Raw genomic sequence first — 23,393 nt, 5'->3', positions numbered from 1 at the left:
TCAGCAATTTGTGCATTCATGACTGGCTGTAATATTGGTAGCTTAGCTGTAACATTTGCAGCTGAGGGCTTCAGCTTCCGGGTAACAAGGAAATGATGTAATTCACGCAGATTACTGATTGGCAGCGCTAACTCGAAATTTCGAGTTAGTTTTCTAAAAGTTTAGGTTAATAAGTCAAAATTTTGAGAGAATAACTCGAAATTTCGAGTTATGGATACTTTTTTGTGGCGGAAACGGGCTGCCATAAAAACCAAGCAGTCACCTCTTAAAGTGCCAAAAGTTGCAGTTCCTCTTTTAGCCACTTGAGGCTTGTCTCAAGAAGTAAGTAAATCTCCATAGACTCCCACATTAAAATAAAAAAACAACAACAAAAAGACAACAAAACTAAAATCCACTGAACAAAAAGTGAACCTACAAGCTTCTAAGGTGGCTATATCCGACTAACATATAGACTCTATCTATAATGCCTTATAATAACCCGAATGCACAATTTACTCTTACTTAACTGAGGCCTACATATTAATATTTGGCCTTTTTTTAAAAAGAAAAAGAAAAAAAAAGAAAAGTGTATAATTGCTGTGATGTTCATGTATTATTGATGTTTTTTATGACAATGCTCATGGCTGACTCTGATAGTATGGAGGCTCAAACATCAGCTGAGGCTGAGATCCCCATTTGTAAGCTGCCTATAATCACGATGGCTCTCTACATCGCCACCTCGGTGTCCTAAATTACAGCTGTCCTGCATGTAAAGTGTGTTTGTCTGTGTTCCTGTGTCATATCTGTGTGTCATCAGTAGTGCTGGTATGCTGAAATGCTGACAGTCAAATCCTCACACATATCTGCCTTTCTGACAGACACACCTAAACTGCTATACGCTGCACGAGCTGTTTGTTCAGCTGGAGTGGGCACTCCTCCCCGTCTCTCAGTCAGAAAACTCTCGGGGTCTGGAGCATCGATAACAGCGGCATAGAGCAAGAAGTTGTCGTGTTTTTCAGCCCCGATTTGCTCTCCAAGGGTTGTGAACTCCAAAGCGATGTAGAGCAGATTTAAGGGCTTGTATGTTTTTATTGCTTGGCTGCAGCTCCCACATGTGCTTTAGGGGAAAGAGTCCAACTTGCTTGTTATGATTGTGCTCAACTCTTCCTGAAATGAGCTCGTTTTTCTTTTTTGTTTTGCTTGTGTGTTTTGATCAAGCAGAGAACCTGCGTAAAATTACAGGAAATACGCTGAAGTGTTTCCACTGGGAGGCCTGAGAGACTCCACAATCAGCGATAACAGCTTGGCCTCGCTCAGGGTCATTTATTATCTTTGCTGAATACTCTCTGCTTCGCAGCTCGCTTTTAGTTTGGATTTCTGTCTCGTTGCTGGAAACTGTTGGTGTACACTTCAGCATCAGTGCAGACTTTGCAGTTTTGAGTGTGACATTATAGAAGCAGGTTGGTTTGATCTCGACCTTTGGTCGCACTTGTCCTGTGGTCTGCTTCTTTTACTGGAATCAGTTTCACTGTCGTCTGTTGAGAAAAGTCATCTGGCAGAATTTCAACACCATTTAACATTTGACTGGATGAAGTTCATTTTTTCTCTTTTTCACCTCTGTTGTGTGCTGGTGGTCTCATACATGCAGCCACTCAAACCAAACTGGAAGCCAGAAACTTGAGCTGGGGAATTAAAACAGCCTCCAGACGACATACTATGTTCAGAAACTATATAAATAAACATTTGTCAGATTGGTTTATTTTCTATCTACCAGGGAAATGCGGGAATTTTACCTTAAGCAATCTAATTTTATACATAAAGTGATTTAAGAGTGAAAACGAATTACTAAAGCTACTTTTATGGCTGACATGGCTAACATAAAAACATTATTTGGCAAAAGCACCAACAGAATGGCTGAAAAAGTAAAGAATCAAGGTGTTGCAATGGCTCGGTTAAAGTCCAGACCTCAACCTGAATGAAATGCTGTGTCAGGACTTTAAGAGAGTTGCGCATAAACAAATTCCCCAACAAACCTCAGCAATGTCGTAAAGAAGAGTGGGACAGAATTCCCCCACAGTGATGTGAGATGGTGAAAAAGTCATGCTGCTACTACCTATCGAATCACAGGTTGTACTTTAGCTTCCACAGGACTGTACAGATGAAAGATGCTAGGCTAATTTATCCACAGCAGAAAATCAGTGTAAAGCAGTTTTCTGGGGATTTCACCATGTGGCACCGTGATTGATGTGTGCATACAAGCGCTCTGTATTTAATTTCCTCTCGATTTTGTCAGGTGAGCAGCTTGCAAGTTGTATAAAGCACCTTTTGAATTATATCTGCCGATTTCATAATGTTTGGTTTGGTAAGCTGCCTGTTTTCTTATGTCATTGAAGTAAGCGCACACACAGATATGTAGCTATCGCCTTTTAGATCAGTCTTTTTGTTTTTCTCTGTTTTAAAAGAACAGAACAAGTTGCAACACCTCCATTATTTTTGATAAATCTCTGGAGATCTGAGTGGCTTAAAAAACTTAACTGCTTGATGCAAACATTTTGCACCCACATGGCCAACATGAAACTAAGAAGTATGTATGGGGACGTTAAGTTGGAACCAGTTTGACGTACTTTTCCAGCCTGCTGGACACACCCATGCTGTATACTCCTGTTTCTGCTGGAGATGTATCCATGTGTCTGAGGGGGAAAACAAACGCAGTAGCTGGTATTCTCGAGAACTCTGACTTGCGTAAAACTGTCACCACACACCCAACAGAGTGTGTCACGGGTGCCATGTGTTCAGTTGCACCCACTAATTTTACATCATGTCATAACAACGGGACCCATCATTACCAAAATGCTGCTGATTGCAGGTCAGTAGAAGTTAGGGCGTAAGAGCTACAAGAGACATATGTCCTTAGAAAAGACTTAACAGCATGCAGGAATTATAAGAGAAAAGACAAAAAGCCCGGACCAAATAAAAGCAACTCTACAGGGCATGGCTGCTCTTTATCTCCTCCTTTTTAGCCCCAAATAATATTTGCTCTTTCAGCTTGATGGCGCATGTCCCACGAAGCATAATAACCAGCGACCGCCAGGATTTCAAGGCTTCCTGGCATCTGTTCCTACGGCCTGCCATTCACGAGGCACTTACATGAACGAGCCCTCCGGGGGCAGCAGGCTATTCAAGAGTCAGGCCTACTTTCTTTTCTAGCCTTTACCCGGGACCACTTCTTTATTTTTCTCAGGAAAGTCCCTCAGGACAGGGCAGCATTCAGAGCCAGGCTGCCGACGCGTGAGCCGTAGCCCGGCAGGTCTGGCATCTGTAAAGTTCTGCAAAAGAGAAAGCCTCCGGGGAGCACGCATGTAGAGATTAGAGGGAGGTGAAGATGTTTGGTTCCTGTTCGGGATGATAAGATTTTCTCAGGAGAAGCAAAGCAGGATTGTTCCCGATGTAATGAAAAACAACCCTGCTACTACAGTAGTGCACCTCTAGAGATTCATCTGAGCTGAATAAATAGTTTCAATTATAACAAGATGTGTTCTTCTAATATCCTGCTGCAATCAACTATTAATGTGTTTTCTTTCTTTCTTTTTCATGTGCCCCCCGACTTTCTGCCTTTATTCTCCCGTTGACGAATAGGTAAGTACCCCTAACACTTGACATACATCTGGAACCCATCTGGGCCTGTAAATTCCAAACAAATAATTTATTCTTGTATGTTTGATAGTTAATATTTCCCACTGCTGCGCATACACACATCTGCAGAGGACTCAGGGTTCACTGCAGGGCTGTACTTTCCTTTCCACAGCTGAGGTACGATGAGCTGTGAGAGACCGCACCCGTGTCCGTGCACATGTGCCCATTTCCATGGAGACGCAAAGCTTAAAATAATACACACAATGGCATCCTTTCTGAAACCTTCTGGCACGAGTTAGTATGAGGTGTCAGTGTGGCGCTGACAGCCCAGCTGTGATTTCCACTCCAGCTCATTGATGCTTTCCGTACCGCTGTGTTAATGAGTAAACACGCACGCTCTGTTTCAGTGGAAATCTTATGCACACACACTCCTACAGCTGGGCACTGCTTTACAGAATCATCAGTGTACGTTTGAATATTTGTGTTGGCCGACAATAGAGAGATACATGTGGTATAATCCCAGTGTGTCCTGGGAGAGTCAGGGTGCGGCTCCGAGTGGGCGACACGCTGGTCTGGAGAAAATGTTTCTCGGTGAAGTGAATGTGATTGGATTGGATTTGTGACGGTTAAAGACACTTTATAAGGAGCAGACAAAGCATTCAAATAAATGTATTGAACAGCTGAAGCAGGGAGCATTTCAACTTATCTTTCTGCTCGTTAAAGTTAAGTAAAGATGTATTTAATTAAAGGTTTTACTTTGGTTGACTGTATCTCTAATATTGTTAGCGTCTGCACTGAGCCATTACTGGGCATTTAGCTATGTTGTAACCAAACAAACTCCTCTGAATCTCTAGGAATAATAATCACAGCATCAATTTAAGGACTCACAAATGTCAGAAGATTCCCAGAGGGAGATCACTGAAACGGAATTGGAATTGGGAAAGGCGTTTGGGAATATACAAAAAAGTGCAAAAAAACTATGTTTGTTTGAAATATAACATGTAGCAGGACAAATAACTGAAACAATTATCTAAATGAACAAAGGAAAGAAATGAGGAAGGGGTACCCACCACATCCATCCACATTCACCCACTCTTGAGCGACTTGCTCTTAGAAGGACTTTGTGCCCAAGCTTTCCTACTAAATTAAAAGCAATACACAGTTTATGATGAATGCAGACTGTACAGTGGTGGTGTGGTTAGATCTGTCGCAAGAAGGTCCTGAGTTTGAACTCACTGGCCTGGTGGAGCCTTTCTGTGTGGGGACTGCATGTTCTCCCTGTAAGGGTAACTTGGCTGTAGCTGTGATTGCGATCGTGAAAGGTTTTCTGACTCTATGTGGTAGCCGTGGCATGGACTGGTGGCATGGACTGGCAGCCTGGCAAAGCTCCCACCCTGCAACAAGTGGGATGGGCTCCGGCCAACAGCAACCCTATGTTGGATTGGGAAAAAAAACAAAAAGATGATGATTTTTTGAGAGAACAAATAAAAGCAATAATAAGCTGCATGCAAAGTGCGTTGACACAACTCTGCAATCTTGGACTGCAGGTGTACAAGTTTAAAAAACGCCAAAGTGTGTGGCTATCTGCAGAGAAGACCAAAAATAAATAAAAAGTGCACTTGCACTGGCTGATTCATATCAGGAATTTAAACAATGGAGGCATGCACTCCTAACTGAAGACAATTAGGCCTTCAGAGAAAGGAAGAAAGACAGGAGGTGAAGACCCAGAGGAAAGGTACACTGAGGAAATATATTACTTAAATAAAACAGGAGGTGGAAACAAGAAAGAAAGCGGAATGAAACAAGGAGAGAAAGACAAAGGGAGGCTAAAGACACAAGGAAAAAGTGAACATGAAAAACACGAGAACAGCATGACAATTAAATCAAAACATGGCCCAAAACTACACAAAACCCAGGACCATAGAGGAAAGTCTGTGTGTGGGAAACACTGTGTTGTATTAGCAGTGCTATTTCTCTCTAAATAGTTCCACCTCCTGGTGAAGCTTGTGGGTTTGGGGGCTTTCTGGGTGTGGTGCTGGGAGCCGCCAGGATTTGGTGCTCCATTGTTTTCCCTCTAAGGCCTGCTGGGTTTGCTCTGTGCATATCCATCCATCCTGCCAGCGACTGGTTTGTCTTGGACCAGCCGGGCCGCCGATGTATTCTCTCTCTGATTTGATCCCCAGCAGACAGAAATGTGTGAGGGTCAGCCCAGCTCAGCCTAATGCCGCTCCCTCTTGATGACTTTCCCTGAGACCCCCGCAGGTCACTCTCCTACAAAGCTGAACCCAGTCTGACCTGTCTGTTAAACAGAGGTTTCCACTGCGATCGTCCAGCGCCAAATCTGCCCTCGTCATCCCTTTTCCAAACCACACCTTGCTCCATGTCTGCTTTCAGGGTTTCCTATTTTCCCCTCGATGTGCTGCGCTCCCTTCACACTCTGTCTGTTCTACTTATTGTGCTCCATGTGAGCGGCGAGTGATGCCAGTAAACTGGTGAAACCACAGTCTGAGGCTCACACAGCTCAGTGTTTACACAGGAAACTGTGGTGAAAACCTTCTGCGATTAAGCTATTCAGACACTTACATAACAGTCTGCATATTCCTGTGTACCTTTAGTGCCAGGTTACAAAGCGACTCTCCAACTGTGTGAGGTTGTTGCCCTCACTGATACCGAACACACACATTACACACGGATGTAAGTTTGTAATCGCTCGAGTGTTTCCGTAACCTCTGCAGCTCCGCCTGTGACCTGAAACTGTAGTGCCATGTAGGCTCCTACCCTCTGACCCCTCAGCTTGTCATACACTGAGCTGATAAATGAGCAGCTGTGCAACACACTGGATGCGCTTCTGTCGCCAGGAGCTGGTTTTTGTTTAAAATTTAAACACTAAGCAGTGTGCAGCCTTTCAGTCAAAGCAGAACGCAGATATAGGCCAGTGCGACCGTGAAACAGTTATACGAGACACATAAGGTCAGGCAGGCGGCAGCGTGCAGACAGGACTCTGCAAGTTTTCTGTTTTATGACAAGAGAAAGAGTTATTTACTCTTAACACACATGCTATTATGACTGACACGGCACTGTGTTTGCCTTTGCACGGCAGGCCATCAATCCCTCAAGAAATGAAAATTGATAAAAAGTCCTAAAGAAGCAAAACAAAATGTTTCAATTTACTGTTTTTTCCTCATTTACTAGCAGGAACCACATCTCCAAATGTGATTAAACAGCTTTTATTGATCGTGAAACAGCAAGTTAGGCCTGATGATGGTCTCATTGGGGACTGACTGTGGATTCTGGGGCTGGCAGACCTGGTTGGTACCTATAAGACAGGACGATGCAAAGATTGTGGGCATGCTAGTTCCTCTCATACTCTATCCACTGCTGAGGGACGGAGTTGGAGGGTTGGGTACTTCAACAAGTTTACTTAATATTAGTGCTGTCAGCGTCAATCTCATTGAAAGGACGTTAACGCCATAACTGCATTAATGCGGCAAATCTCCGTTAGCGAGTTACTGCGGATCGCCCTGTGCGCGGGGCAGCACGGCGTCAACGCATTAGCGCGGTCACCTCGTTTTTTTTCTGTTCTCCAAGTGATCTCCCTGTTGGAGCTCATTCTGGGGGGAGTTCTTTTTTCTCCTTGTCTTTCCTGATGTTGTGTATTTTCCATTGTTCGGTTCCGGGTCGCTGCTCGTGTGGTCGACCGGCCAGTGCTACCTAGCCTGACCTGTCTCCCCAATGTGATGTTTGTGTATTGTATGTATGGTCGGCGAGGTCAGTCTCTCAATTTCCCCTCGAGGATGAATAAAGTCTTCTGAATCTGAATTTCTGGTGGAGTGTCAACCTTGTGATAGACTGCTGGCGTAGTGGTCTGGTCCAAGCCATTTGTAAGGTGTGAGCTGCCTCCTTCCTAAGCGGGCCCTGCCAGGACACATTTTGTAACGCACGTTTAAATATTCAAAGGAACGATTCAATTAAACACATCCTCCCATGTCTAATGTTGCTTTGTCATGCATGTGGAGTTGTATTGAAATTACATAATGTGCGCAGCATAAATGCAGCCTGTTGACAGGTTAATCTCTCGTTCCCGTCTTGTTTTTCTTGGCTTTGTGCATGTGGAAAGGTAAACTCGCTCCTTCCTCGCTCGTCCTGTCCGACCACAGAGGAAAAAACACTTTTGTTTCACCTTTTTGAATGCAACCGTTTTCCCGTAAGCCTTCTGGTTCATGTTGACAGAGCTGATCGTGCCGAGGCTGCTCGGGTTACTTCTTCTGCTTGTTCTGACTTCAGGGGCTTTCATTATCCTCTTCCTTGTGGTTAGCACTACCTTTACTTCCAGTAAAGATGGGAACGAGTTTTTCTTTTTGTTCTTTAAATCTCTTCCAAAAAAGTTGGCCTTTCTCTGGGTGCTCCTGAGACGGAACAAAAGCAGGAGGTCAAAGGGCGAATGTTTTAATTTGTGAGACTAATAGGCCAGGTGGACCTGGAGGCTACGGAAACCCAGAGAGCCTTTTCAGCTGGGACCAGCCCAGGAACGCCCCTTCCTCCTCTGCTGAGTCTGAGTGTGTGAGTACTTCAAAGGTGTAGGGAAAGCAGGAACCCATGCCAAGCTCAGCGGGAGGGCCATTACAGCCCAATAGGAGTCAGCTGTGACCTCAAAGACCGTTAAATGATGTGATATGAGAGGGCGTGCTGCAGCCTCCCGAAGGCCTCTGTAGCAAATCAGGAGGGCAGAGCTGTAAAATGAGCTCCTTGCTGATTTAAAGGTTGAAGGAATTTTAAGTGTACTTAAAAATATAGGCTGTTACTTTTCTCTTACATGTGTTTTTCACATTTTCCCCTATGTTGTGCATTAAGGAACTGCTCGATTACTTTTTTTTATAGTTTATATTTGTAACTTTTCAGTGTTTTTTTGCTTTTCTATTAAGTTTAAAAATGTAGAAATGGGTAGTTTTTATCACTAAGCATCTGAAAACTGAATATCTATAGTCAGCAACGAGGCTGTGAACAAGTGACCAATAAATTGGTGATTTACTTGAGTGTTTGCTGATGTGAGCTGACCCCACAGTCTGTATGCAGACATAATAATGAGGTGTCTAGAGGTCAAGAGGTAAAAGGCTGCTGAATGCATCGGCTCTGACCTCTCCCGACCCCGCTGAGTGCGCATGTAGAGGAGAGAAAAATGAATCGCCCATCTCTGCTGGCTGGGAGTTGCTCTCATTCAGTTTTTGTTATACTGAGGCTTTTCTTTTCATCGCTTAGAAGCTGTGAGTCAAAGAGCGGACGCCTGTAAACAAGGGGGTCAGGTTGTATGGCGAGGGCAGGGTAATGAAATATTCACAACACAGAGTGAGAGTCGATTCGAAGTGGAGCTAATATGAATGAGTTGGTTTGGGCTTTTTACAAGATTTTAATGAGAGAACATCTGCGGACGGTAAATTCCAGATGATTTCATCATTGTTTTTGCTCCTGATAAGTGTAAATCAGGATTTAATTACAGTGAGCTGAGAAGTGCAGTGGAAACTCCCACTCATGCTGTTTGAGCTGTTCAGCATGACTAAGGGTTGATTGCACCGCATCGCTGCAAGAGCTGGATTCTCCCTGGATGTTGTCATTCTTTAGTAGCACTTTGATAGATGTACTTATTTTGCTCTTTGGTGGATCAGTGGAATAAGAGGGAGGTTTAAAACTGCAGGTTTAGCTTTCAGAATTGCATTTATCCAAAACCTTTTCTTAATACACTTTTAAATCTCTGCTTAGAATCTTATATAAGTAGATTTGCAAACATTTTCTTCTAGTTAAGTCTTCTAAAGCTTTCTTTTGTTAATTAAAAAAAAATACAGTATCTATATATACTGTGTCAGAGTGAGAAAATAAGAAGTTAAAAGAAAGAAATTGATGCTTGCACCAAGCGTAGCCCATCTTTATTATATATATATCACTGTCGCTGTTTACAAACTGAGCATCGTGTAGTATTCAATAAGATTTGAAACTAACAGTTGATCACATAAATTAATCACGAAAGTCTTTAATGAGGTGATAAATCAAGTGAACCAAAGGGTCATTTTTCCATAGACTTTCATGTAATTTGAAGTTTTTGTTGTGCTCACCCCCTGCTGGCCACTAAGTAGAATGCAATGGCTTTATTTTTCAAACCCAGAGGCTACGTCAAGGGTCTCGAACTCCAGTATGATTGAACAATGCATGATTTAGCCTACACCCATTGAACAGTAGGATTGACGGGAGGTCAACTCACACCCGGTGGGCTGTTGGGTTTGTTATACACTGGCAAAAACACCATAAAGAGAGCAAAGCATTAAAGTTGCAGACTTTAAAACCAAAGTAATGAGCTAAAAGTTGCGACAAGTTGCTACAACTCCCCAAAAGCAACTGCCTTCGCATTTCATTTAGCCATTTGATCTGCTGTTGATATGAAAGCCCAGGTCACCCTTTCTATTTATTCATTTGTCTGGATTCAGCGTCGCATAAATGTGCAGTGACGCTCTCGCAAAACTGCCTGCTCATTACCGTGCTGTAAAACACGCCGCACACTCTCGTGAACATTACACAAGCTGGAAAAGTTTACAAAGGAAATGTTTCTGAGGACGTCAGACGTTCAACACATCCTCCTCCTTTCCCCACCAGAAACGTCTCCCTCGAAAGAGAGGGAGATCTTTTTGTTGGCGTCACGCCTACCCTGCGATGTACAGCGCTGTGGAGGGTTCAAAATGGAAAGTATTTCAAAGTCACCGCAGCCTGCCGACAGACTTTGTAGTGGTAATTTAAAGCAGCTGAGGAAACAATCGCGCACCGCTCCTCTTCTACAACTCTGAGCCTTCGTCGATCTTCGGGAAGATTTCGGCTCAGCAGCAACAGAGTTTCAGATATTATTCCAAATAATTCTTAACCAGCATGGTTATTAAAAACTGCGTGTGTGCGTTTAGGGTATGGATAAACTTCAGAAACTTTATAGCTTTGCTGAGGATTGTATCGCAGGAGGGAAGCTTTGGGGTTGTGGTTTTGAAATTTCTTTCCTGTTGATGAATATATTTTTGGGCTTTCCAAGCTTGTATGGTCGTCTGTGTGTTTATGCACTTCGCTCTTGCATTTTCCTTGTTATTTGCCTTCAGTAGAACATTAGGTTTGTCATGAGGTCATGTGTTTTAACGTTTTACAATGGAAAACTGTGATATCTGATGGGATTCCCCCTCCCTTTCTTCATTTTCACCCTTCACTGTACCTCCTGGCACACAAGCAGACAGACAGTTTGGCGCTCCAGGCGCTGGTCCAAAATCTAAAGCAGCGTCTCCTGAAAGTACACGTGTGATTTCATTTCACCACCAGACGGGTTTTCGTGTGTGGGCTTGCAGCGCTGCCAACCCCTGCGTGCTGACCTCAAGTCAAGAAACACAAGCAGACTTTAGTGCGTTTTAATTCATCAGGAATAATTTCACACTCCTGCCGTGCTTTTCCCGCCGTGGTGATGTCATTAAAGAACAGATTAGGTAGATTGAAATGTCACTTTTATGGGGCTATAAATAGAATCGTGATCCTGATGGGCGTATTCCTCGTTTCTCAGCCGGATAATTAGCTGACTCATATTGAGGGACAGTAAAGCACTTTAGGAAGTCAACCAGCAGTTTGATTACTGCTCAGCAGCTGTTTGCTGTGGTACCTGCAGGCACCTGAGAGCAGCATCGGGCTGCAAAAAAGGCTCATTACCCCCCCTGTGGACCTCCTGGTTCCCAGCATCGCATTCCAAGCAAAGCCCACATCAAAGCTCCAGGTGAGCTGAGGGAGTGCCTGTTTGAATAGGTGTGGTAGGAAGAGAGACAGATGGGAACACCTTCAGTTACTTGTACTAGAATTAGTCTCAACTATGACCAGTCTGTGCAAGTCCAGTGTCAGAGTGGAAACGATCCCAAGGGCCACTTAAATGTTACATGCTAAATACACCAATTAAGTTGGACAGTTACCACATTACCCTTGCTTTAAAAGCAAGTGACACCTTCTACAGCAGTGACAACAAAGACTGTGAAACAGGTGGATAAGCAGGGGCATGAAAGCACAAAGGGCTCTTTTCTTATGGATATATTTGGTGTGATGACTTCTAGTTGAAAGGATGCTGGTTCAATCCCAGGGATTGAACCTAAATGCTCCCAAGGCAATTTAGAGTATGTGTACAAAGTGCTGTGTTTGGTTTAAATGAGGCTTGTACTGAAAAGTGCTCAGTTAAGCTACAAAGTAAGTGCAACTTCATTTATAAGGTTCCCTCGGCTAATTTTTGCTATGTATAATATAACCACATACCCATTTCTTTTCTGGACAGTTATGACTGATTAAACATGATAGATTTCCTCAAAGTGCTTTTATGTCTTTGGAGTTTAATATTAAAGTGGACCTATTATGCTTTTTAAAGTTTTCTGTCATATATAAACTGTCCCAGTGTTGGATGCTCATATTAAACTCAGCCAAACCTCCAGATAATGAGGTCGTGGTATGTATTCCCTGTGAGCCTCATTATTTGGACATTTGGTGAAGAGAAAGTAAGTAAAAGCATAACAGCTTTCTCTTAAAAAAAAAGGGCTTCAGAGATGCAATCATGGTGCAGTTATGGGAAATGTAGGATCCAGGGTCTGTGGGGAGTCACCAGTACCGTGGGGCTGTTATACTGTGCAGGGCATTTGGCAAGGCTTGGGTCACATTTACAGTGAGAACATAGCCCTGGTGTGGGGGTATAGCTCAGTGGTAGAGCATTTGACTGCAGATCAAGAGGTCTCTGGTTCAAGTCCAGATGCTCTCTCGCTTGCAAATATGTGAAGCTATTGGACCAATTAAACAGTATTGAGTGTTCACCTTTATCTTTTGTTATTCAGCATAAAAAAGCCTCCATCATTAGAGCATGAGGCTTCACTGGGTGGCTTCGTTGTTACACTGACACAAATCATATATTTAAGCCTTTGCTGTTCCCATAGCTCAACCCAAACCGAGCTCCCGTGGGAGTGTCCACCACCATCATCAAAACACCAAATGATGGAGGATCATTTAGAAGGACAACTCTATTTTTTTCATTCTTGAACTCCAAAGTAGCTTCACCCGATTCACATTTCAAAAATAAACCTTATGCATCTTAAATATTTTATCCCCAACCTGAAAAAAAAGTTTTAGCTCGCCACAGTATAAGCCAGCTTTCTTCTGATTGGCTGGCTCTCACAAGCAATTAGGTATATACCGTTGCTATTACGTTAGATCTGTTATGCAGTTGGGAGCATGTCTACAAATGATGTTAGGTTGCTCTTAATGCTTGTTTCAGATAGTCTTTTTTTTACTGTTGGACCCATGTGATGTCAGAGAGGGAATATCTTTATATGGTCATTCCACCAAACAGCGCCGGTGCTTCACTGTGAAGCTTAAAGGGCTGTATTTCAGACAGAAGATGAACCGAAGGGCTGAACCAGGGCCCAGTATAAGATAAATATGGATGGATTATAATATGGATCGATTATAACTGTGAATCATGCAAAGATTAAATACAATTCTAATAATAGAAAGCAAAATTTTACATAGTCCCCAAATATGTAACTGGAAATGAGTCTGCTGTAATACCCACTGTCAAAAAGTAATGGACTGCCAGTTTAATCTATTATTAAAACACGCCGTTTTTTTTGCTTTGTTTATGATTATATAGATGCAAAATATTTCACAGGTGGTTTTTTTTTTTTAATTTCTCTAGTATTTTTAGGCTCTTTTTTTATTCTAACTGGTTATTTCATTTCTTATATAGACCTTTAGTGTACTGGTTTCTGCATTTTACTTAATATGCAAAAGGTCCCTGGTTTGATCCAAAGAGGAGGCACAAATCCCTTTATGTTTGCATCAGGAAGGGCAAGCAGTGTGAAAAACCTGCAAAAGCAAACATGTGGAGTTGTCTGCATTGGCTACTTCTTGTGAATAAGAGCAGCCAGAAGTAGCTGGCTCTTTAATTGGTTAATATTATGCTATATTTCTGCCATTAATCCTCCTGTTCATCACTCTTATAATCAGCAACATTTCAGCATTTCAACATTTCAGCAACTCTTAAGCTTCCCTCAGCTAGCCTGTTGGTTTCTTATTGAATGTCAACAATCTTGTGCCCCACCTGATGCAGCTGGTCAGCAGCGGCGGCAGCGACATCACCATCAGCTGGGTGGATTTGGGCTCAGAGCGGATTACTGGGGAGAGGGGTATTATTGTTTTTTTTCCTACTGGCACTGGGACTCTACTCTTTGTGCTTTCCTAATCAGACCTCAGTGGAGACTTTCTTCAGCAGCTGACTGGACACTCAGCAGGAGAGCAGCGTTGTTTTCTTTAATAATCGCAGATGTTACGTTGGAGCATTTTCATTTTTGATTACAGAAAAAATATGAAAGGATAAGTCTCCCAGCAGTTTGGTCTGTTTACTTTTTCTTCAGGTGAGTGCCATGCATCTAGTTTTAGATGCTTTGCATTTGCTTTCACTAACAAATTTGATTAGAAAGTATTGTGCTTGAGTAGTTCAAAGCATCTAAACTATTTATTTAAAGAATGAACTGCAATATTTAACACAAAAGTTCAGGACATGCACTGTCCCGTGCATCCTTCGGCATTCCTCCGTACCCTCCGCAATCCTTCATTGTAGGTTAAGTGGTCAGTGTTGTTTCAGCGGTTTGGATTAACACTCCTCTCCTCCTATAGCACACCATAAACAGATTAGTGGTCTCCAAGTCAGGGCACGGCTGGGCCATCTGTACCCTGCACTGGGTGGGGATGGGGACATGGGGGTGGAGTGTGAGCAGATGTTCCAGAGGGGCTGTAGGTCAGTAGGGCCGAGGGACCGTCAGTCACGAAGGACGCGGAGTTCCTGTTCAGGTGACGGATTTAAAGTGAGTTTAAACCACCGTGCATTGTCATGGCTCTGGGATGCTGCATCGCCCTCACACCCCAAGGTACTGTATAATTTACTGAGGCTTTAATTGAGCTGCATGCACCTCCCACTTCGCTCCTGCTCTGCATGTCAACCACAGCGGTTTCACACTTTGTCACAAGATGTAAGACGCGATGATGAAGAGTTTGTTTTTCACGGTTAGTTTGAACCGTGTTAAAAACCCAAACGCTCCCCACACACTACACTTGTCCTGCAGCGGGAGTAACCCCAAAGAAAAAAAGGAATCAAAGATTCACTCGCGTAAATTACACACAGCTGAAACAGCAACGTGCAAGCTCATCTGTCTGCCTGTTGCATGTACAGAAGTTCAGATTTAGAGTTTTTCTAAAGTTCTACGTGTGACCTAATGGCTGACATCTGCGGCTCTGTCCTCCCAGGCCGCTGGCAAATTGTAGGTGTGTGAGCGTAGGTGTGAGGCGGTTTTGACTTGGCTCCTGTCTGAGCCAAAACCGAGAAAATTACAAGGCAGAGGCAGTCTGGGGATGCATGCAGGCTTTCATTGCCCCTCTTCTCCTGGCCTGCAGGGCTGAGTGCAGTGGGGGATGATCCTGCAGCAAATGAAGAGGTGGAGATGAGATTGATAGGCAGTGTCACAGTGCACATAATAGAGTGTGATTTCACCTCGCCAGGAAAGTTAACAGAAAGATGCCACAAGCAACGACGCAAATATACAGAAATGCTCCTCAAAAAAAATTTTTTTCTCTTCTTCTTCTTCTCACCGGAGGCCATGTGGCTCATTTGGCTCAATATAGCCATGCTGCAAATCAATCAGCCCGATGTGAAACAAAGAGAAAGCTGCCAAGAGGTCAATGAGATGGCTGCAGCCTGATGTGTTTTCTTAGGCCTCACTGGGGGCAACAGCTGACCACTAAATTAGCACTAAAAGCTTTGCCCATATGGACTTCTGTGTCCATGAAAACCTCTCTTAAAGGCCTCTAATGAACTCGTGCTCTGGCGCACAAACACAGCCTCACTTAACCAAGATTTCAGCGAGCAAGGTCAAAGGAAGTACTGATGTGTTTTTTAGCTGGGGGACGATAAAAACGGGGAAGGTTGAATGGAGTCAGATGATGAGAGCACAGTGTTTGTCCTAGTTGTGGCTGCTATTGTTGTCAAATGGGTTTTTAGTGTGTTGTGAGACACTGAGGGTGTCACAGCAAGGCCAACAGTTCACAGCTCAGTGGGGAAGCACTGAGGGGAGAGGCTGACAAGCAGTGTCAGAGGGCTCCTCATTTCACCATAATTTACACGGCAAACGCATCATCTGCTCCACGTCTGAAATATTGTGGGCGTTTGCTCGGTTATATATTACTGCACCGATATTAAATCTGTGGCAAGTCCAATAAATAAATATAATAAATGCAGATATATCCATCCAGGTCCTACAGGGGTTTTCCTGCATTAAAAAAAAATTGACAGCTAACAAAGGTGACTGTTTCATGTTTTATATTTTAAACCTGGCTGTTTATTTACAACACGCATGCAAAGTCATATATGGCAGCAGGTAGGAAACATCTGGCGGGCGTAAAACAATTTCATTAAGATTCGAGTGAAGCGGTGCTTCCACACCGGTGTAAATCTTTGCTGAGTTCACCTCCAGCTTCTCCAGCTGTGCAGGAGACGCAACACAGAGCGTGTTTTTAGTTCAGCGAGGTCACACAGCAGAGGGCTTTTAGATCACCCTGGAAAACGTCAGGTTGTGTCGGCGTAGCTGATAAACACGTCGCGTCTCCTGGGGATTTCGCAGTGTTTCTTAGAAAGGACCTGCCAGAGGATTCATAGCAGTGATAGTGATGTTAGAAAAGCACTTAGCATATGCAGCAGTTGGATACACAGGCTGAGGTTTAGTGTCGGGCTGCTGCGCTGGGTCTTCCTGACCTTTAGTAGCTCCAGTCAGGAGTTGGACCGTGTCCTTTTCTGTGTGAACGAGGCTAAAGTTAACTTCTGGCTGCAACACAAAGCAAACTGCGAGCCAGAGCTGCCTCTCATCAGACACAGAGGTCAGATAGAGTGCGATTCGGCAAAGCTGCCTGGTCAAGGACAGGCCCAGAAATGTCAGGCAGGTAAGAGAAGACTGACAGATCTGTCTTTGTGTGCTATCAAAGCAAAAGCTCAGCAGTTAATCCTCAGGATTTTACTTGGATTTCGCTACAGATGTCTGAGATACTATCTCACGCCAGTGCCTTCAATGAAGGAGTCTTATTTCATGCAACCAAACTATGCTGTTATTTTAATCTACTCATGCTGGTTTCTCTCTGACATCTTGTTCTTGTATGAATAACTCCTGTGCATACTTCAAGCAGTCAACATCCAAATAAGTCCAACCACAAAGACCAGACTTCATCCTTTTGAACTCAAACTTTCTCCATTCATGCAGCCCCTCCGTGCATTATGTGTAATTTGAAGCGGTGCAGTAACTCGAGGAGATGTAAGGGGGAGCAGTGGGGTTATTCCATGTATTGGTCAGTGTTTAGAGGATGAAAGTCACACTATCAGGTTGCATTAATACCTATTGTTTGGCTGCAGGTGATAGCATTGCATTAGTAAACAGGCTATTGTGCTGCTAACATTGGATGTGATTATCTGGATTTTTAGTCTCAGGCTTTAAGCTGACTCTGTTGTTCTCCCAACTAATAAAAAACCCTTCAGTGTTCATATGTAGAAGGAGATAACATTCAAAGCCACCACAAAGCAAAGCTCATCAGTTGCATTTGTTTCAGAAAATGTGGCCGTCACACATTTTAACCACAAAAATGCCTGAATGAACGTCCAGTACAGTCGTGATGAAAGCTGCCTTTCCGTGATGCAGCCATCATGTCTCAATAAGAGTTACAAGAAGCATGACGAAATAATGGACTGATAGTAGCCATTGTCCTTTAAAGGAAATCCATGAACGATAAAAATCTGACTGTTAAAGTTATCAGATAACAGGTTGGATAAACTAGTGAAATATCAGCTAATTATGATGAAAAGCTGGTCTCTATAAAGTGACAGAATAAATTAACTAATTAATGACCCACCAGCCAATTCATTAGGTTTACCTGCTTGTTAATACAAGTATCTAATCACCCAATCATGTGGCACCAAATGAATGCATTCAGGCATGTAAACATTGTCAAGACAGCCTGCTGAAATTCAAACAGAGCATCAGAATGGGGAAGGACGGTGACTTTGAAGTGTCTCTTAAATCCTCCGCAAACAATTTGGTTAGTTCTCTGGGTGACAGTGGCTTATTAATGGCCAGACTGCTTCAAGCTGAAGGCAATAGTAACTCAAATAACCAGTTGTTAAAAACAAGATATGCAGAAGAGCATCTCAAAGCTTGAAGGAGATGAGCTACAGCAGCAAAAGTTCACACCTGGTGCCTCTACAGTCAGTTAGGAACTTGAAACTGATGCTAAGATTTAAAGTGGCTTTTTCCAGATGATTGGAAAAACATTGCTTCCCACAGAATAGCAAAACCAAGTGATTACTCATAGAGGGTCGTCTGATTGTTGGAGCTTTCTCTATTAATGGAAGGCTCATTCAATTGAGATCTTTTTGTGACCATTTCTCCTCACTAAACTTCCAATGTAAAGCAACATGTTTCAAACTATTACCTAGTCACACAGGTGTGGCTTAATTTGTGCTTCAGTGAGATGTTTTAGGATCATATAGATGCCCTTGTGCCTTATAAATGATGACACTGGATTGTCTGTGACCACACTGTTGAATTTCACTAGAAAAGGTTTGTCATTTTTACCTATCTCTCTCTCCCTGACAGCGGTATCTAACCTGGATGTGGAGAGTAAGCTGACAGCACATTACCAAGCTCCCTGGCATCAGCAGAGGAACGTTTTCCATCCCTCTACGCGGCCAGAATGTGTGGAAGAGCTCCACAGGCAAGCCAAAACCAGCCTGTGGGCCCTGCACCGAGGTGAGGCCCTCAGGAGCACTCAGCTCCTCAGATTGCAACGCAGGAGGGAAAGCTGCTCTCTGTCATGCCTAGTTAATAAACTGCTTCACTTTTACCTTACTGCCATTTAAAAACATTTCAGCTATAACATGCATCCTTCCAGGCAGGTCTGCAGCCTGTGTTTGGAGGCATCGTGCCCTCTAGTGGACATGTTGTGCAACTACAACGTAAATAACAGGCATGTTCAGAGGCCATTTTCACACAGACAGTCTATCTACAACTTAAAAAAAACATAAATAGTCAAGCATCAAAGAAGTGCACTTATGAATTCATCAAAATCACTTTAGTCATGCACTCTTAAGCACAACACTACACAATAATTCCTGGGTAAATTCAATGCAGAAAAAATGGCTGACCAAGGAGTCATATCTAACCAGATTAATCTGACAACGCAGGTCGGTCTGCATGTGACACCTCTCGACACTTATATTTTATTATCTCAGTGAACAAATACAATCGATCTTCAGTGTTTTACATCTTTTTTGCTGCAGATCACCAGAGGAGACGATCGGGCAGCAGGGAGCGGAGAGTTACCATCGCAATCTCGCCGGTGCCCCCAATGCCGATGTGTCCCCCCCCTCAGAGGGGAACAAATTTAACAACGGTGAGACGATTGTCCTCGACTTTGATCCAAACTGCTTTAAAAGATCTTCTTGATTTCAGTATGAAAATCACCAAGTCCAGTGACACCATCGCTATAATTCATATTGATAGACACAGATGAATCCCTGTCAATAAGTGAAAAATAATCATCTTTTGATATTCAAATGTTGCTTCTATTGCATTTTAAAGGGAACTTAATCTGCTTTTATTTATTTTCTTACATATACCACACCAGTGGTCAGTGCTTTTACTACCCATGGCCATAGTTTCCAATAAAGAGGTCAGTGCGTATACAAGTAATCCCTGTGAGCCAACAGCTCAGACAAACACTCAGTTTAAGACAGTTTTTTTTTTCCAATCTTGGCTCTTGCTGACGTCAGTAAGAGCAGAGATTCCTTATATGATCTCAGGTCAGTCTCCTCCCTTTCCCAGACTGTAAACTAATGAAATGTTGTCACTAGTTTACACCCGGTTGTGTTTTAGTAATGACGCTGTTATTTATAATATTCTAATATGCATTTTTATATAAATATTGTAGTTTTATTTTTAAATGTCAAGGTTGTCTTCAGTACCAGTATATTATGGTACAGCTAAATGCTATAATAGTCTGTCCCAGATCACAGAAAAGGATCAGATGGAAAATCCATTCTGGAAAAACTGTGAAACAAATCTGTCCGTACCAGCACTGATGCAGAGCTTTCTTTCTGAACTGAGACACATCAAGCACCGATATGAATGGTTTGAGGGTTGTGATGACATTACAGCACACACTGTGCTGTGACCATAACTGAGGCTCTGCTTGTGTAGTTAGCCTCCAACTGCATTCCCTGTCATAAATCATTCAGATGTGCCTTATATTTTCTCCTACTGTATTTGTTTAACTGTCCACTTATTGTGCTACAAAACACTAAGTTTCACTTACATCAGGGATCTCGAACTCCAGGACTCGAGCGCCGGTGTCCTGCAGGTTTTAGATCTCATCCAGGATCAACACACCTGAATCAAATGTCATGTCAAAGACATGTTGAGGAAGTCATTTAGCCATTTAAATCTGCTATGTTGGATCAAGGACACATCTAAAACCTGCAGGATACCGTTGCCACCGCCATCACTGACACAGACTTTATGGCCTCTAAAACGGGACGGTTATCTCTCAATGCCTTGATGCTAAAAGACATCTTGTGCGCAATGAAGAGCAGCAAGCAGCATCTGAAAAAAATTACCATTACACCTGTCCAAGCCTTCTGTCCGAGAAGGGGAGCCAATCAGAAGAAAGTTGGCTTGATGAAGGGAGGGGAAGGGAGTTAAAACAGTATAAGACAAATCAGGGTTTTCAAGAATCTTTTTAAAAATGTAGTTGGAAATGTGCATAATGATTTCCCTTTAAATAATATTTGTATGGTTTTTATTTCCTTTGATCAAAGGAGCCAGAGAGGCATTTTAGAGATGCAACGACACAGTTAGCACAGGTAAAGGGGACTGTGTTTGTAACGTGTGTGCTGCTTCATTCATGTTTTATTCATTTTTTCATCACCATAACTGGTTCAGCATCAGCTCACCAGCCTGCCTTGACCCAAATATTTCAGTGTTCATATTCCTCCCTAATGTTGTCTCTTATGTTTGTGTGTTGAAGATCTCCATGTTCATTCCTGCCATGTGTTTTTGTCCTTTTTTGTTTGTTTGTTTTTCACCCTGTAATTCAGTTCGAATCCACCCGCTCCTCCTCCCCTACCGAATGTTGCCACTTCTCTCCCTGGAGCAGAAAGGTATTGGTCCCTTCCCTCCCTCGCCGTCCTCCTATTCCTAACACCTTATTTCACATGTCCGCCCCGACTGACCTCTACTTATCTCTTTTTAAATGCATGCCCTCTCTCTTTCTGGCAGTAGTAGCCATCCTGCTCCACCCGGTTGAGAGGGTGGGGTGATACTGAAGGCGAGCACCTCTTTAAAGTTTCACCCACACATCACATGTTTACATACTGTTGTTGTTGTTGTTGTTTGAGTTCATATGAAGGGCTTGGAGTATGTGAGGAATGTGTATGTGGGCCACAATCACAGCCACCCGGGTTTCTCTAATGATAGGGTCAGCTTCTCGAAACTTGCGCCTGTGATTACCCATGATCCCTCTGTGCTGTGGTTTCCCCACTGCACAGCTGACAGCCTCGTGTTTCTCTCTTGATTCTCTTTTCTTTTTTTAAACAAGTATCGTGCTTGATGCCCGTCGTGAGACAGGAATGAGCTTCAAACTCTGCCGCTCCTTTTTTATTTCCCCTCATCCCGTACGTGCCCACTCTTCCTCCTTTTTCTCAAATCCCTCGTCTCTTTCTCTCAGCCCGCTCATCCCTCCTCTCAGGCACTCCTGAAACCGTTCTCAAAACAAATCAGCTGTAAATGGTCTTCCTTTGATTTTTTTTTTTCCCTCCTAGTTGCGAGAAGTTTCCAAGGAAACCAGTTTCTTTTGTGGTCGGGGTTTTGTCAGGGTCTCATTGGTCTGCTGGGAACAGGGAGCACAAAGGCTCGAGGGTTGCCTTTAAATGGGGGTGGGAGGTTGTCGGGTTGTGGAGGTGGGAACCAGTTGAAACTGAGAATCACTCCCAGTTTCACATGTGTCTCTGTGTTGGAATCTCAAGGTAAGAAATTCATTTAGCATGCATATATAAAGACAAGTGGCTCTGCAGAGTCTGAGGAGGCCCATGGTTGAGGAACGCTGCTGTGAAGTATTTCCTCTCAGAGATTTCTGGACACTTGTTATGATGCAGGAGACACTCGGAAAAATTTTGGAATGTTGGAGCATGAGCTAAGAATTGAAGTTATAGTTTGTCATATCCTGTGAGTGAAGGAGGCATCATTTTATTTATTTGTAAAGTATCTGTCAAGACGTGTTCTGTAGTGTGTGTGTGTCAAACTTTTTATTAGCCTGAGGCTCGGACACAGTCGGGTTTCTGAACCTTAATTTTTGCATGACGTAGAGATTCTTTGAATGCTTCTTGTGCTTTCCATTCTCCCTTTTTTCCGAAGCATGCTGTTCATTTCCATGACTTAATGGTTTCTTTGCATTCCAACATTAAACTCAGCAGCTGGAAGGGCATGTGTATTGATTTACCTCTGTTCTGCCTGCAAAGAAGGGAGCACTGACTGCTGCAGATTATTAATAAGACACTAATCTCTTCATCTACTCTTCAGTTCTTTCCCAGATAAACACTTGGACAATACCAGTCTAATCCCTTACTCTAATCAGCACATTCCCCTTCCTGAAGCTGAGTTTGGTCACTTTCTAACTCCGCCAAACCATATTTCATGTAATGCTGGCCTAACCTTAACAATCTAACCATGCAAATATCCATCTGTTGCAGGCTGCGCCCTCTGACCCCGACTCTGACGGGGTGGCTCTAGGTCACCGGTCTAAGTTTCCCATCCCTAACATCCCCTCCACCCTGGACAAGCAGACTAACTGGTCTAAAGCTCTGCCGCTGCCCACTCCAGAAGAGAGAATGAAAAGCAATTCCCAAGTCATCACCTCATGTGTCATCCCCATTAATGTGACCGGTAAATTGAAATCACTGAATCTGATTGTTGTGACTGAACTAAGGTGTGGTGTGCAGTTGTCAGCAGTTGCAGCCACCTTTCTGTTTTGTTTTTTTCCTGCATATAAACTTTTTTTTCCTTTAGTGTTAAATAGGAATATTGATACCACTCAGACAACAAAGCAACAACCAGCTTATATTAAGTTTAGAATAAAGACTGGAAACAAGGAGCCAGTTTGCTTGACTTTGGAAGGTGAAAAAGCAAAGACGCACAGCGTAGAGGCAGCTCTGAAACATTGTAATTACAGCTCATATAATGTATTTTCAAATCTTTACAAAACCTGAAGTGTTTAAAAATCATTTTGTGATTTTTGGCAAAATGAAATTTAAGACACCAGTCTTGCCATAAAAGTGTAAATTTACATTTTTCCTTTGCTCAAAAAAAAAAAAAGTGATATAAAGATTTCATTAGAAATAGAAAGAGTTGCTGGTAGTTGGATTTATATACATTTTAGCAAAGCCAAGCTTATTGTTTAATCTTTGTTTTCAGTCATGCTAAAATAAGCAAATCACCCCCTTTTTCAGGCTAATTAGTCATTATAGCAGTAGTTCTACATGCTGGCCTTCCTATGTATTTCCTATCCTATATATTCATTATAGGTCATGGGGGTGGTTGATTTGTACATAGTGCTAAGCTAGCTCTTTCCCTCTGTTTCTTCTGATTGCTAGAGCTGGCAAGCTA

General features: G+C 43.0%; 1 protein-coding gene and 1 non-coding gene across 6 annotated transcripts in view; both read left to right on the top strand.

Annotated features, from left to right (window-relative positions):
• The window catches only part of nhsa (Nance-Horan syndrome a (congenital cataracts and dental anomalies)), a 70,899-nt gene that overhangs the window by 37,175 nt on the left and 10,331 nt on the right, over positions 1–23,393 (top strand). The window contains exons 2-5 of one of the 5 annotated variants that reach the window (XM_040039801.1): positions 18,333–18,485; positions 19,016–19,128; positions 20,552–20,596; positions 22,481–22,673. In XM_040039801.1, the coding sequence (XP_039895735.1) occupies positions 18,333–18,485; positions 19,016–19,128; positions 20,552–20,596; positions 22,481–22,673 (504 nt within the window). Of the gene's footprint in view, positions 1–3,615; positions 18,486–19,015; positions 19,129–20,551; positions 20,597–20,830; positions 20,894–20,913; positions 21,758–22,480; positions 22,674–23,393 lie in introns of those variants that run through there. The other 4 variants (XM_040039800.1, XM_040039802.1, XM_040039803.1 and 1 more) reach the window with 4 other exon arrangements.
• trnac-gca lies at positions 12,338–12,409 on the top strand. The gene has a single exon. It is a non-coding gene; the product is annotated as a tRNA-Cys (tRNA).

Source organism: Simochromis diagramma, unplaced genomic scaffold, assembly GCF_900408965.1.
Source record: "Simochromis diagramma unplaced genomic scaffold, fSimDia1.1 OVJJ01000026.1, whole genome shotgun sequence".
Lineage (NCBI taxonomy): Eukaryota > Metazoa > Chordata > Actinopteri > Cichliformes > Cichlidae > Simochromis > Simochromis diagramma.
Note: the sequence above shows the minus strand (reverse complement) of the source record. Positions and strands in the feature narration are given on the sequence as shown.